Raw genomic sequence first — 12,318 nt, forward strand, 5'->3', positions numbered from 1 at the left:
GTACATCCCCAGAATATGGTCTGAGCATCATTTTATCGCCACTCACCGCAGTCCCATTGAGCGAGCCATTGTTGGGATGGACAAACATCTCAAGCTGTGAATTTTCGAGAGGCCGTGCTTTGGGCACTGTATCTGACTGTGCTTAATTGTGCCACGCCAAAAACAGTGGGCACCTTTGTCGCTGGCCTCCCCTGCGTTATCGTTATCGACCCGATCTGGGTCGCGTTTCGAGGACCGAGGGATCAACTTTGGCTTTGCATTCCCAGCAACACTTTGTTCTTTGTTTTACTTCTCCGCGGCACGGAGCCGAGGGTGTTCGCACATGGAGCCGTCGCCACTTACACACCAGCCTCGGCCAGAGGTCTTTCAGCCCAAGATTGTCCGCCTGTATGAAGCGCTGTTCAAGGTTTGAGCTGTCCCCCTGTTTTCTTGTTTCGGAAGGGAAGTGGTTGTTGGTTTGCGCCGCGCTGCATTGTCGTGGGACTTTTAGTTGAGAGACACCGTCGCTAACCTTTGGTACTGCTTTGGAACAGGTTAGTTTCTTATTACCTAGACCTTGATTTCTCGAGCCTTGTCCTGGACGAACTAGCACACCCGTGACCGACGAGCAATGGCTGACGGTCAGCTTCCGAACAGGATGACTCGGACGAAGTAGAGCACTCAGAGGGGTTTTGGAAGGAGTTTTTTCTCTTGCGACCAGACCGACCAGCGTTACGGAAAATACTGAACGACCAATCACCCGACGATCTTCTCCAACTCAACCATCAGACTCGGCAGTTGTTTGCGCAAGCGACGACGGCACTGAGACGCCCGTATGGAGTTGCGGACCTCCATGCGCTAGAGGTGGGTAATCATGGTATATTGAGCTTCGCAAAAACACTTTCTAAGCTGGTAGTTTACAGACCCTAAGCACGTTCCTCCTTGCTGTGCTGGCCAAGAAGTACACGAACCCTAGTTCCGACATAATCGACCTGCTCGCCGGCCTGGATCACATCGACAATGTCTTTGCCGAGTTCGTTAATGCGCTGGAGTCGTTGATACGGAATGGGAGAGGAGCGACACAGGAATGTTGTCCCTCTGGTATTGGCCATGTCGGCCAGGAGGCCCAGCAGGTTGGGAATCGGGTCACTTGCACGTACACGGCAGACCTGCAGAGGAGGGCAGTCGATGTGGCGCTGGCGGTGACATCTGGGGCGTACCAGACCAGCCTGCTCACCTATTTCATTCAGCGGGACTTGTTCCCAGCGATAACTAGCGTGGGTTAATGCGGCTATTACGTATTCTATCCCCCAGCTGACAGACAGCCACAGTGCATACACATCCAAATAGCGTCACAAGCTTCCAGCATAACCTCGCCATTCCTGCTCCTTGGGTTACTAGCCAATTACAACAAATTCGAGTTTCAGAACCCCTACCAGATGCGACTTAACGACTTTGTCAACGAGCGGGTGATCCGGGGGATTGTCAAGAACATCGGGTATACGTGCCAGAGATTACGAGCACAGTACATTGATGTGCAGGAGGACCTGCCGGAGGGGTGGACGTTGGCCAACACACTGAGCAAGATTGGGCTAGGAGCTATTGCGCCAGGGGGGAAACCACCGCCAAAACCGGTGTATGACGCCGACACTGCGAAGAAGATGTTTGCCGAGTTGTATGTTTTCTACTCCTTTACCCGAGGTAAGGTGAGCAACACTGACGGGAATTGCTAGGCCGGGCCAAGAAGCAGCTGTTCTCCTCGCCACGTACGATTTTACGCATGCCAACAAGCTCTTCAGCCTCGAACTCGTCACCTGGGCCCCTGAAAAAGGCGAGGAGCAGCCCATCGCAAGCTTCATCTCGTTGACTTCCTACCTCCTCCAACACGCCCATCTCTCGCAGCGCACCACCCTCTACTCCCACCTCAACCTGATGATCTTCCGCCTCTTGATCGAAGACCCAGTCCTCTGCAAGCGCATCTGCAGCGAAGACAGCAAAACCCTCGTGCGCCTCTGCCGCCAGCGCTCTCCATACCTCCCCGCCGTCCGCACCGAACGCATCCTAGCCACAACCGTCATGGATACCATGCTGGACACGATCAACCATAACTTGCGCCGACGACTCGACGTCCGTCTCTACACCCTCAGCGTCGGCATCCTCCTGCGCATCATCAGCTACATGTCCCGCTCGCGAACGCGCCTCGACTACCACTGGGCGGATTTCTTCCGCTCCTTGCTCTCTCTCATCCGGTTCTTGACAACCTACTCGCCTGATCTCCTCAACCTGCCACGCATGGATGTGCTGCTAGACCACGTAGTCAATTTGCTAGCTCTGGGCCTGTCAGCGGGCGAGACGTTCCTGCCGACACCAGCGGCATACGATGATTTGTTCTACAAGATTGTCGAGACGGGGGATGTGCTGGTCAAGTTCCGGGATACCTACAAGCTGGCGAATCGGCCGAGTAATTCGATTGATACGTTGGTGAACGTGAGTACCCACTACAAGGAGATGTTGGTAGATGGGGGCGGTGGTAAGAAGGGAGGAACAGCTGGAGAGAAGGGGAAGGACGGTGGTTCCTCTGGCAAAGGGACGCCGTCGTCGCAGTTGACGAGTTTGCAAGTCGCGGAGGTGATTAAGCAGGGGTATGAGACGTTGAGTATCCAGGCGAAGGAGGGGCTGGATAGTTGGGAGAAGTACAGGGAGGCGGATGAGAGGATGTTGTTGAAGAAGATGGCGAGAGCGGCGGTGGAGGATGTAAGGGAGATGGTGGCGGAGTAAGGGGGTGAAAGAGATGGTGTTGTTTGCTTCGATGTTGGCCTTGTACTGTACAATACATTTGCTACCGGCCGGCTGTTTGTTTGAGGCGGCGGGTAAATGATTGCTAGGACTTGCAAACTAAGGGGTCTACTTCTAGTGTTTCTTTGCTACATGCGTAAAAGTTGACCTTGTGTGTGGTTTCGCGGTTGAGCACCCCAAAGTCACAGACAAGTTGCCCCTGTTGCTTGGTGCGCTTTGTTTGCTGAATTCAGGGGCTCTCACAGCAGACCCCTCGCTGGACCCGACCCTAGGGGTTCACCTCCCTGTGCACATGTGCAGGCCGAGCACTTGGTCCGTGCGCAACGATCCCTAATACCGAAGCGCCTATTGGCCCGGCGGAAACCGGGCAGCACCGAGGCTTGGCATCATGTCATGGCTCCATTGCGGTGCTTTTGCCTTTGAAATCAACAAAAAAATGGCCCTCTGTTGGTGACTAAACTCTGGCCACACCACACCACCCACGGCACAATTGGGATGTTCCGTCCCGGACACTGTGACAACCGACAGATAATACCGCACAACAACCCGATACAATGAGTGCGCCGAGCCTCCTGACCCGCCGAGCGGCGTCCGTCTGCTTTTCCTGCCGCCGAAACCTGCTGCGACAGCGCCCGTTCTCGACCTCGCCGGCCTCCCTCATCGCGGCGTTCCAAGCGTACACTTTGCCGTCGCAGCCGCCGCCGGCGCCCCGCAATGTTTCGGTCCCCGACACCTCGATCACCACGCCGATAGATTCACCGATCGCGATCCCTAAGATCCAGAGTACACGGCCGCCGGCACCGAGTCCGGCGGTGGAAGAGACGGAGTCGGTGGCGCAACAAGGGTTGGCTTCTGTCCCGGAGAGGGAAGCGCAGCAGTCAAAGAGGGAGTTTGCTGCTGCTGCTGCTGCTGGCACCGGCAAGCAAGGGCTACCAGAACAAACACAGCAACAACAGACTCAAAAACAACCAGAAACCGAGAACCAACCACCAACGACCACAGCCTCATCAACATCCCCATCAACAGCTCAAACCCCCACCAAACCCACCTCCCGCCCACGCTCCCGCCTCCGCGCCCGCAAAGCCGCCATCACCATCACGCCCCAAGCCGTCTCCCAACTACGCGCACTAGTCGACCAGCCGGAGCCCAAACTCATCAAAGTTGGCGTGCGCAACCGCGGGTGTTCGGGTTTGGCCTACCACCTGGAATATGTCGACAAGCCGGGATCGTTTGACGAGACGGTGGAGCAGGACGGGGTGCAGGTGTTGATTGATAGTAAGGCGCTGTTTAGTATTATTGGGAGTGAGATGGATTGGGTGGAGGATAAGTTGAGCCAGAGGTTTGTTTTTCGGAATCCGAATATTAGTAAGTTTTCCCTCACCCCCTTCCTATTTGTGTGTCTTGGTGGGAAAGTAGCTAACGGTAGGTGCAGAGGAGCAATGTGGGTGTGGCGAGTCGTTTATGGTCTGATGCGTGATGGGATGAGACGATGGGACGCGAAGCTTTGGGCGATAACTGCTGTACTCCGCTTGCCGAGTAAGCCGCTTTGTGGGGGTGTGCATTTGGTGCATTAGACCGGCGTTGCATATGCTCATGAAGCCTGCTGGATTCTATCCGTAGATTAACGATCGCCATACGAATCATGAATGATCTTCTCTCACACTCTCTATAGATATTCGTAACGGTTTAATTCCAACAATGCTCAGCTACGCTGCTGGTCGGGGCAATCGCCAACTCTGTATCTCTCTAGAGCCTCTCGGCGAACAGGTGCGCTTTGACACTTATCGGCAGGGTCGATAAACAACGGCCGTTGTGGGCGTCTTGGTGTCCTGCACTTTCGAATCATCAAGCGGAAAGGAGCCTCTAGACAACATTGGGGTAACTAGAACTCAAATGAGTAAGCCAAGTTGAGCGAGGGGATTCCCAGTGAAGGCATGAAACGTTTTAGAGGGTAATTATTGGTTCTGTTTTCCTGTTTCTAACATGTGCCCCGTGGCCATACCGAGACAGCTATGCTCAATGATTGTCCTGAGACTGCAGGTGGTCGAAGCCGTTACCGCCCGACCCTCGATAACCCCAATGTGACATGATGAGGCCAACGATTCTGGAATACGCCCTTAGATATGGAAATATCCTCGCATTTGGCCCGGGACATCCAAAAGGCACGACCCGTAAGTCGTGGGCCCCATTCCAACGAGTTTGAAGCAGTGCTATCTGACATGACGGCCAAAGGAACTTAGCCGCGGGCCAACTGAGAAGCGCCTGCGCCTAGTCTATAACCCTTTCTTCTTCCATCAAGGTACAACGGCCAAAAGAGTCACCCTTGATATCCAGTTGAGCCCACGCCATCCAACCGCCCAAACCCAAGTTACGCCATACCCAATACCCCAAGTAACCAGCACAAAAACACACCCATCTCACGTCGCATCACCCTCCCCCATCTCAACATCCGGATCCACCTCCGTCCCCAAATCTCTCGCCTCCAAGAAATGTCTCCCCAACAACCCATCAGGCAAATACTCCTGCTTCACCTTCCCATCCCGATAATTCGGCGGATACTTATACTCCTTCCCATACCCCAGATCCCTCATCAACCTCGTCGGCGCATTCCGCAAATGCACCGGCACCGGCAGCGACGCGATCCCCGGTTCCTGAAGCGCAGAAAGCGCATTATTCAACCCGCGGTACGCGCGCGTGCTCTTTGGCGCGAGACACAGAGCCACGGTGCAGTGGGCGAGCGGGATGCGGGCTTCCGGCATGCCGATCTGTTGCGTGGCCGTGTAGGTTGCTGTGGCGAGTGGGAGGAGGGAGTTATCGGCTAGGCCGACGTCTTCGGAGGCGATGACGACCATGCGGCGGGCGATGAAGAGGGGGTCTTCGCCTGATTGGAGCATGCGGGCGAGGTAGTACAGCGCGGCGTCGGCGTTGGAGCCGCGGACGGATTTGTGGAAGGCCGAGATGGTGTCGTAGTGCTGGTCGCCTGCGCGGTCGTAGACGAGGGTTTTGGTTAGGGCGGCTTTGATGGATTCTTTGGTGACTGGTTCGGGATTGTCGGGTGAGCCGTCGGATGCGGCTGCTGCTGCTGCTGCTGGGCGGTTGGTAAGGGATAGCGCCAACTCGAGGAGGTTCAGAGCTGTGCGGGCATCACCATCTGCAAAGGCAGACAGATACCGGAGCATCTCCTCGTCAATCAGCGGCGACAACTCTAACCCTTCAAGCTCCACCTCCTGTTGCAGCGCCCGCAGCAGAATTCTCTGCAAATCCTCCGTCGTCAGCGCCTGCAACGTAAACGTCCGACACCGACTCAGCAACGCCGCCTGCACCCTAAAACTCGGGTTCTCCGTCGTCGCCCCGATCAACGTGATCGTCCCTGCCTCGACCGGTTTCAAAAACACATCCTGCTGCGCCTTATTAAACCGATGAATCTCATCACAAAAGATGATCGTCTTCCGCCCCGTCAGGTTCAACTCGTTGCCCGCCTCAGTAAACAACTTCTTGCACTCCGCCACGCCCGTACTCGTCGCGTTCAGCTCGATAAACCGACTACCCACCCGCCGCGCAATGCACCGCGCAATCGTCGTCTTGCCCGTGCCCGAGCCGCCCCAGAGCAACATGCTCGGTACCCGGTCGGTCTCGATCAGCGCGCGCAACACGCCGTTGGGGCCGACGAGATCCTGGCCGAAGACGTCGTCGAGCGTGTCGGGCCGCATGCGCTCGGCGAGCGGGGCCGTGCGGGCGTTTTTGGATCGTTTTGCCAGAGGCCCGTTGGTGGTGTTCAGGTTGTTGTTCGCTGAGTGTTGTTGTTGTTGTTGTTGTGGCCGCTGCTGCTCTTGTGGGTCCTCCCCCGCGGGACTATCGCCTGGCCCCTCATCGTACCGTCTCTTCGTCCCTACTCTCGGCCCGTTGCTCCCAGTCCCATTTGTCTGCGACGGTGTTGGTGTCGGTGGTTTTACCGTCGTCGTGAGTTGTCGCTTTGCGGCGGGTGTCTGGAAGAAGGTCGATGCGGATCGTTTCTTTTGTGTTGAGCTCAGCGGTAGTTGACTCTGGGAGGGGTTGTTGGTTTGGGTCCCGTTTGGTGGGGATGAGGATGCTGTTGGCTGCTGCTGCTCCTCGAGCAGGAAAGTCTTGCAGTCCGAATCGAGGTGGCTGTTAATTTCGGCGGCCTTGACGCCCCGATTGCAAACGGGGCAGACCACCATGTTGGAGAGAAATGAAGCAACCGGTAATCAGGTAGTGTGAGGTGTGTCCAAAACGCTAGAAATCAGGGCGAAATGCAAATGCGGCTCAAGCAAAGCGGGCGTCGCAAGTCAACATCAGGTTGCACGCAGTGGAGGTTTGGAGCTGCAGGCAATTTGAGTGGGAGACGCGCCGATGGTGCTGTTTAATTGATGGACGCGACTTTTTTGCCCCACAGTCCCTGAAATGCACCGTGCGTAGATAGTACGGGGACTGTGTCTGCACATGGGGTACAGAAAGGTTTCAAGGCAGGCAGGACCCAACCGCAACGAAATTTCTCTGAGCGTGGTACCCAGTTACCATGGGAGATTTTGTGAACAGTTCCTCATCACTCATCAAGTCCACATCCCGTTCTGCTGTATGGACACAACCGCCGAGAAATTACGAAGAAACCGAAGGGCAAACCGATCATGAAAAGGGGCATCCAATACCATCAAAGAAAGGCAAAAAGTTATGAATGATATCTTGACAAATTATGCTGAAATTCTAAGCTTGACAGGAAATTCTCCCTCCTCTAAACGACCAAACGCCAACGCTATGCACAGAGAATAGAACCCCAAACTCCTTTACCACAGCTCACACTTGGGCTTCTGATCCGGGCACTGGAATGCCTTCTTGAAATCGGCTGAGTTCTCCATCATCCCCTTAATCCGCAGCAGATTCGGGGAGTGCACATCCGTCGCCAACAACTGAGCCGCCTGCGCCGGTGTGACGGCACTGCACCACATATTCGCCTGATAAATAAAGAACAACTGCTCCGGCGTGAAGTCCTCCAGGCCGGGCAGCTTCTGGTTCCATGTGTTGGGCATCGACTTCCGTTCCTCGACCCACGCGGCATACGCCGCCCGGATGCCGCCCGCATCAGCCAGGTTCTCGGCCAGCGTCTGCGCACCGTTGACGTGGGCCGTCTTGCCGCCGGGGATATCCACGGTGTAGCCGGAGTACTGGTCGATGAAACACTGCGCGCGCTGTTCGAAGCCCGCGATGGTGTTGTTGTCCCACCAGGTTCTGTACTCGTGGTCCTCGTTCCACAGCCGGCCGTTGTTGTCGAAGCCGTGTGAGATCTCGTGGCCGATGACGGAGCCGAGACCGCCGTACAGCGCGTAGTCCGGCAGGTGGTAGTGGAAAATGGGCAGCTGGGAGATGCCCGCGGGGATGATCATGGCGTTAGCGCTGGGGGTGTAGAAGGCGTTCACCTCGGCGACGTTCATGATGTCACGGCGGTTGGGCGGGGTCGAGACGGCGCCGTAGCTCTTGGCAGTCGCATGGCGGCGGGCGGCAAGGCTGTTGTAGAAGTGCCCGGCCCCGGCGGTGAAGTTGAGTCCAGCATAGTAGTCCGCGATGGAGGCGGACGAGCGGATGTCCGGGTTCTCGGTCGGGAAGCCGATGTTCTGGATCATATTGTCGGCCTTTTTGATCGCACGCGCCCTGGACTCGTCGCTCATCCAGGCAAGCTCGCCGAAGCGCTTGCGCTGCTGCGCGCGGATATTGGTCGTCATCTTGTCGGCCGCCTGCATCGTCAGGTTCGTGTAGGTCGCTGAGAGGAAGTAGTGGTCCTTGATGTGCCGTAACATGGTGTCCATCTTGGCCACACAGATCTTCCAGCGGGGTTGCTGGACCTCAATGTTCAGTGCCGCGTTGAGCTGGGGGTCGGACACGTCCTCGAGCAGGCTATTGATGGCCCTCCACAGCACGTACCCATGGATGGCGGCGGGGGAGTGTTGGGCCACGAGCTTGGAGAAAGTTGGCCAGACCGCGGGCGAGTCGAGGAGGATGAGCGCGGGGGCCTCGTTGGCGGGGGTCAAGCCAGCAATGATCGTGTCAAACCCGAAAACAGGGGCTTGCTTGGCGATATCGGCCACGCTCACATTCTTGACAGTGCTCTGTTGTTGAAGTGTTAGTAAATCATTTCTTGTGCTACCACAAACAGACCTTGTTCCCTCTGGAACGGCAGACGTACATAAAGGTCACCGGGGTTCGGCAGGGTTTTCTGGTATTCGAGCGCGGTCTTCACAAAATTTGCCTCGAAGTCAGCCACGGCCGCGCCCAAGTTTTGGGCCGACTTGCTGCTGATATCGGGATACGCCATCGCAAAGACCTTGCCTATGCGCGCCCTGTACCAGTCCATAGCGGCCTCGTCGAAATACATGGTCGTGTTAGACGCCAGATACGGCCTGGGTCCAGTCCAGCAGATCGTGTTGCGTTTCTATCGTTGTCACTCTAGTTAATTACAGGTCTAAGAACATCCGGCGGAGAGAAGACGACAAGGAAAGAAACCCACCGAGTTCAGAGGGTCCGCCATGACCGGGTCTGTAGAACTGCAGAGGTCATGGAAGATGGGAATTCCCAGCTGCTCCAGCGCGAGTACGGCCGCGTGCAGGTTGTCGTAATCACCGGGCTTGATCGTCGAGGTCAGATCCGTGGGACTCACTGACCAGATCTCATTGATCGACACAATCACGTTCGTCAGAGGTGTGACCCCCGCCTTGGTAATCGCCGTGGTGTCCATGCAGTCGTCGTATGCGGTGCGCAGCATGTCAAAGTTGTATTCGGCTACGTTGGCACCGGCGCTGCGGGCCGTGAGAAAGGTGGACTTGAAGTCGGTGGCCTGTTTCGTGGTGCTGCTCTCTAAAATCTTGCGGAGGACACGGCTGGTACGCCCCTGGAGGTCGGCGAAGGTGCCGCCGTTGTCGCCATCGTTCTCGAACGCGCCATAACAAACCACTAAAAGGCGTTAGACATTCACCAACTAACCAAGCTCGAGCTGCTACCAAGGGCCAAGGCACTCACTCTTGTCAAAGTCTGTACATGGATCCATCGAGGACCAGTCGGGAATCATATTCGAGAGCACATGAGACGCCGCATGGACACACGCCGGCGTCGAGCAGATCTCGGAGCTCTGCCACTGACCCATCTTGACGAGAGGGCTGGAAAAAGGAGGTATCGAAAAGAAGTCGAGAAACCCAGATGGAAGTCCAAGCACACAGAACCCTCTCTTCTGTTGTCGGTCAAATCGTCGAAACCTGATCGGATACTGAGACTCAAATCACGAAACCCGTCCTCTACAACGGGGCAACCCCGAATCTTTAAATCAAATCCTCATCCTCTTCTCTCTCCACGCTCGCCAAGCCTCGTCCCCCCCGACCTCACCCAAAGACAGTAAACATGATGCCAGAACGAGCAAGCATCCCTGCCCAGCCCTACCCTGCCCCGTCATCCTGCTGGACACTCACTCACACTCTCTCAATGCTGGCTGGCTGGTCTGCTCAGCTAAGAGTGGAGTCCCAGCAAGTAAGAAAAGCTCACAGTTCTGTTAAAAAAAGACGTCGATCACTTGCTGGCCTGCAGCGCGGGCTCAGCCCCTGGAACGGGGCGACTGGGGAATCGCTCAGCCCGTCGCCCAACTGGCTGCTGCGCAATGGCGTGTGGTTCGCTACGGAACGCGGGAAGGAATGGGGCCTGGGGCCCGGACCCAGCCCCGGCCGAAATGGGCGGGATTTCTCGAAGGCAACCACATTTTAGGTCTTGGCGCGCTTGAAGAAGAGATTATCATCTGATTTTTTTTGGGTTTGTGGGGTTACTAGGGTTCTATGCGTTGGCTCTGGTGAATGTTTCTTCGAATGGTGAACCGAGTTCTCCTATGCGCTGTACGATGTAAGAATATTGTGGAGAGGAGCGGCCGTTTGCTCTCTCGTAAAACCAGTCTCCGTTGTGGAAATGTCGGCACCTGGCTCGGGAAATCAATCATGTGGGTTCGGGCACCGCAGCGGCAGACTGACACGTTGGGAACTTGTTAGTGTAGTTGGGCTTGAGATCGCCAAGGCTGCAACGGCTGCTAAATTGGTCTCGGGTGGTTGAGCCTAATTGAAGAATGAAGAATAACACCAACAAGTTGTCGTGGTGGTTTGGGATACGACGGAACGAAAAGTCTTCTCGAAGAATAAGTCCAAATGAAATTTGTTACCCGTTTGGGCGGGGGGCTTCTTGGTTTTGTAGCGTTTGCTTGAGCCGCTGGAAGAGGAATCCCGCCCGCGTGGGAAACTGCAACGCCCGTCCCGTCTTGGTGCTCCTTGGCGCCTTCCCAGAAAATCGCCTCAGATCTCAGCCCAAGATGCAGACAGGAGGCGTAAGGCTCGTCGCTTTCGCGACCCGCGAATCTCGTTAACTGTTGTCCGCGGCGTGCGAAAGCTACTGGTCTTTAGCAGAGCCTCGAAGATCGCTGCAGCATGTTTCTGGAAATTTAAGCTTTGCATGCAGGGTTCTGCATCCCCCTACCCATCGGCTGTGTCCAGCTTAACTCCCACCAAGGCCAATGAAGACAACGGTTTCGTAAATGCTGCTCATGCACTCAAAATGCCAGGAACATAAACCCTGTCAAACTCTTATTCACGATTCACCGCTGACAACATGGGACTGGACTGGGTTCCAACTTTCATTGGGGAACTATGTTGGCATTATCTTTCTCTGCAGGAAAATGTTCGCGTTCGTCCCAATCATGCCCGCATCTAATTGGGTCTGCCTAGCCTTGGTACTCTATTCAGTATCCTTTTCCTCTGTGAATGAAACAATAAAAAGAATTCCGCATTTTAAAACTATTTTCTAATGAAAATGATTGCTGAAGCGGAGGGGGAAGGGAAGTAAAAGTCCCTGGACAGTGTAATGTCAGTTCAGGTTATAATTCGAGGCTTGAATCATATGGGAACGTTTAGCTGGGTGAAGCAGACAGAATAGAAGTGTACCTAGTATCGTTGTGTTAATTATATCTGCTGCCAAACTCATCTTCTTTCGTGGATGTATGTACCAAGCTCTGGTTCAGAACCAACCTAAAATATTTAGTCCGCCCAACACCCAACACACCATCCACGAATGTCGCTTCTTATGACTCGTTTTCACATATAATTTCCACTGCGCCCCTAGCTTTACCCCTGAAAACCCTACTCTAGCCGCTTCACCGACTTCCACATCAAACCCGTCCTCGTCTGCACTTCCCAGGGGGGGCCATTCCTCGGACTGGCGCTCCCAGGCCCACGTCAACGCCTCAGCCAATTAACAAGATGGCGGTCCGACAGGCACGAAGACTGGACGAACATGGCAAGGAACAGCCCCAGGACGTCCTGCTGCTGCTGCGGGGGCGGCCTCTCAACTCGGCTGTGCGAGCGAGGCAGCATGATGATGTGCCGGCCGGCCCTACCTGTAATCAAAGGCATGCGATAATTAAGACTCAGACGGGTAGCGAGGCAACACCCATCGCTGGAAAGGATTAAACTTCTAAAGAGGGAGAAGTGATTTACTCGCCTTAAGTGTCTT

At 55.4% G+C, this 12,318-nt stretch overlaps 4 protein-coding genes across 4 annotated transcripts; 2 read left to right on the forward strand and 2 right to left on the reverse strand.

Annotated features, from left to right (window-relative positions):
* Window positions 1-322: 322 nt before the first annotated feature.
* On the forward strand, window positions 323-2,757 carry C8A04DRAFT_13868 (uncharacterized protein; the record flags this gene model as incomplete). The annotated part of the gene is made up of 5 exons (XM_062777881.1): window positions 323-406; window positions 637-843; window positions 903-1,256; window positions 1,311-1,654; window positions 1,713-2,757. The coding sequence occupies 5 exons, from the start codon at window positions 323-325 to the stop codon at window positions 2,755-2,757; spliced, it is 2,034 nt and encodes a 677-aa protein (XP_062635083.1).
* Window positions 2,758-3,329: 572 nt separating this feature from the next.
* C8A04DRAFT_13860 (uncharacterized protein) lies at window positions 3,330-4,245 on the forward strand (the record flags this gene model as incomplete). The annotated part of the gene is made up of 2 exons (XM_062777879.1): window positions 3,330-4,140; window positions 4,208-4,245. 2 exons carry the CDS (start codon window positions 3,330-3,332, stop codon window positions 4,243-4,245), a joined length of 849 nt encoding a protein of 282 aa, XP_062635084.1.
* Window positions 4,246-5,192: 947 nt separating this feature from the next.
* C8A04DRAFT_38876 (uncharacterized protein) lies at window positions 5,193-6,974 on the reverse strand (the record flags this gene model as incomplete). Its single annotated transcript, XM_062784376.1, has 1 exon — window positions 5,193-6,974. The coding sequence occupies one exon, from the start codon at window positions 6,972-6,974 to the stop codon at window positions 5,193-5,195; it is 1,782 nt and encodes a 593-aa protein (XP_062635085.1).
* A 603-nt stretch (window positions 6,975-7,577) lies between these two features.
* Window positions 7,578-9,925, reverse strand: C8A04DRAFT_13861 (uncharacterized protein; the record flags this gene model as incomplete). Its single annotated transcript, XM_062777880.1, has 4 exons — window positions 7,578-8,894; window positions 8,972-9,217; window positions 9,293-9,735; window positions 9,802-9,925. 4 exons carry the CDS (start codon window positions 9,923-9,925, stop codon window positions 7,578-7,580), a joined length of 2,130 nt encoding a protein of 709 aa, XP_062635086.1.
* Between the last annotated feature and the right edge of the window lie 2,393 nt (window positions 9,926-12,318).

This window comes from Dichotomopilus funicola, assembly GCF_033296635.1.
Source record: "Dichotomopilus funicola strain CBS 141.50 unplaced genomic scaffold C8A04scaffold_54, whole genome shotgun sequence".
NCBI classification, from domain to species: Eukaryota; Fungi; Ascomycota; class Sordariomycetes; order Sordariales; family Chaetomiaceae; genus Dichotomopilus; species Dichotomopilus funicola.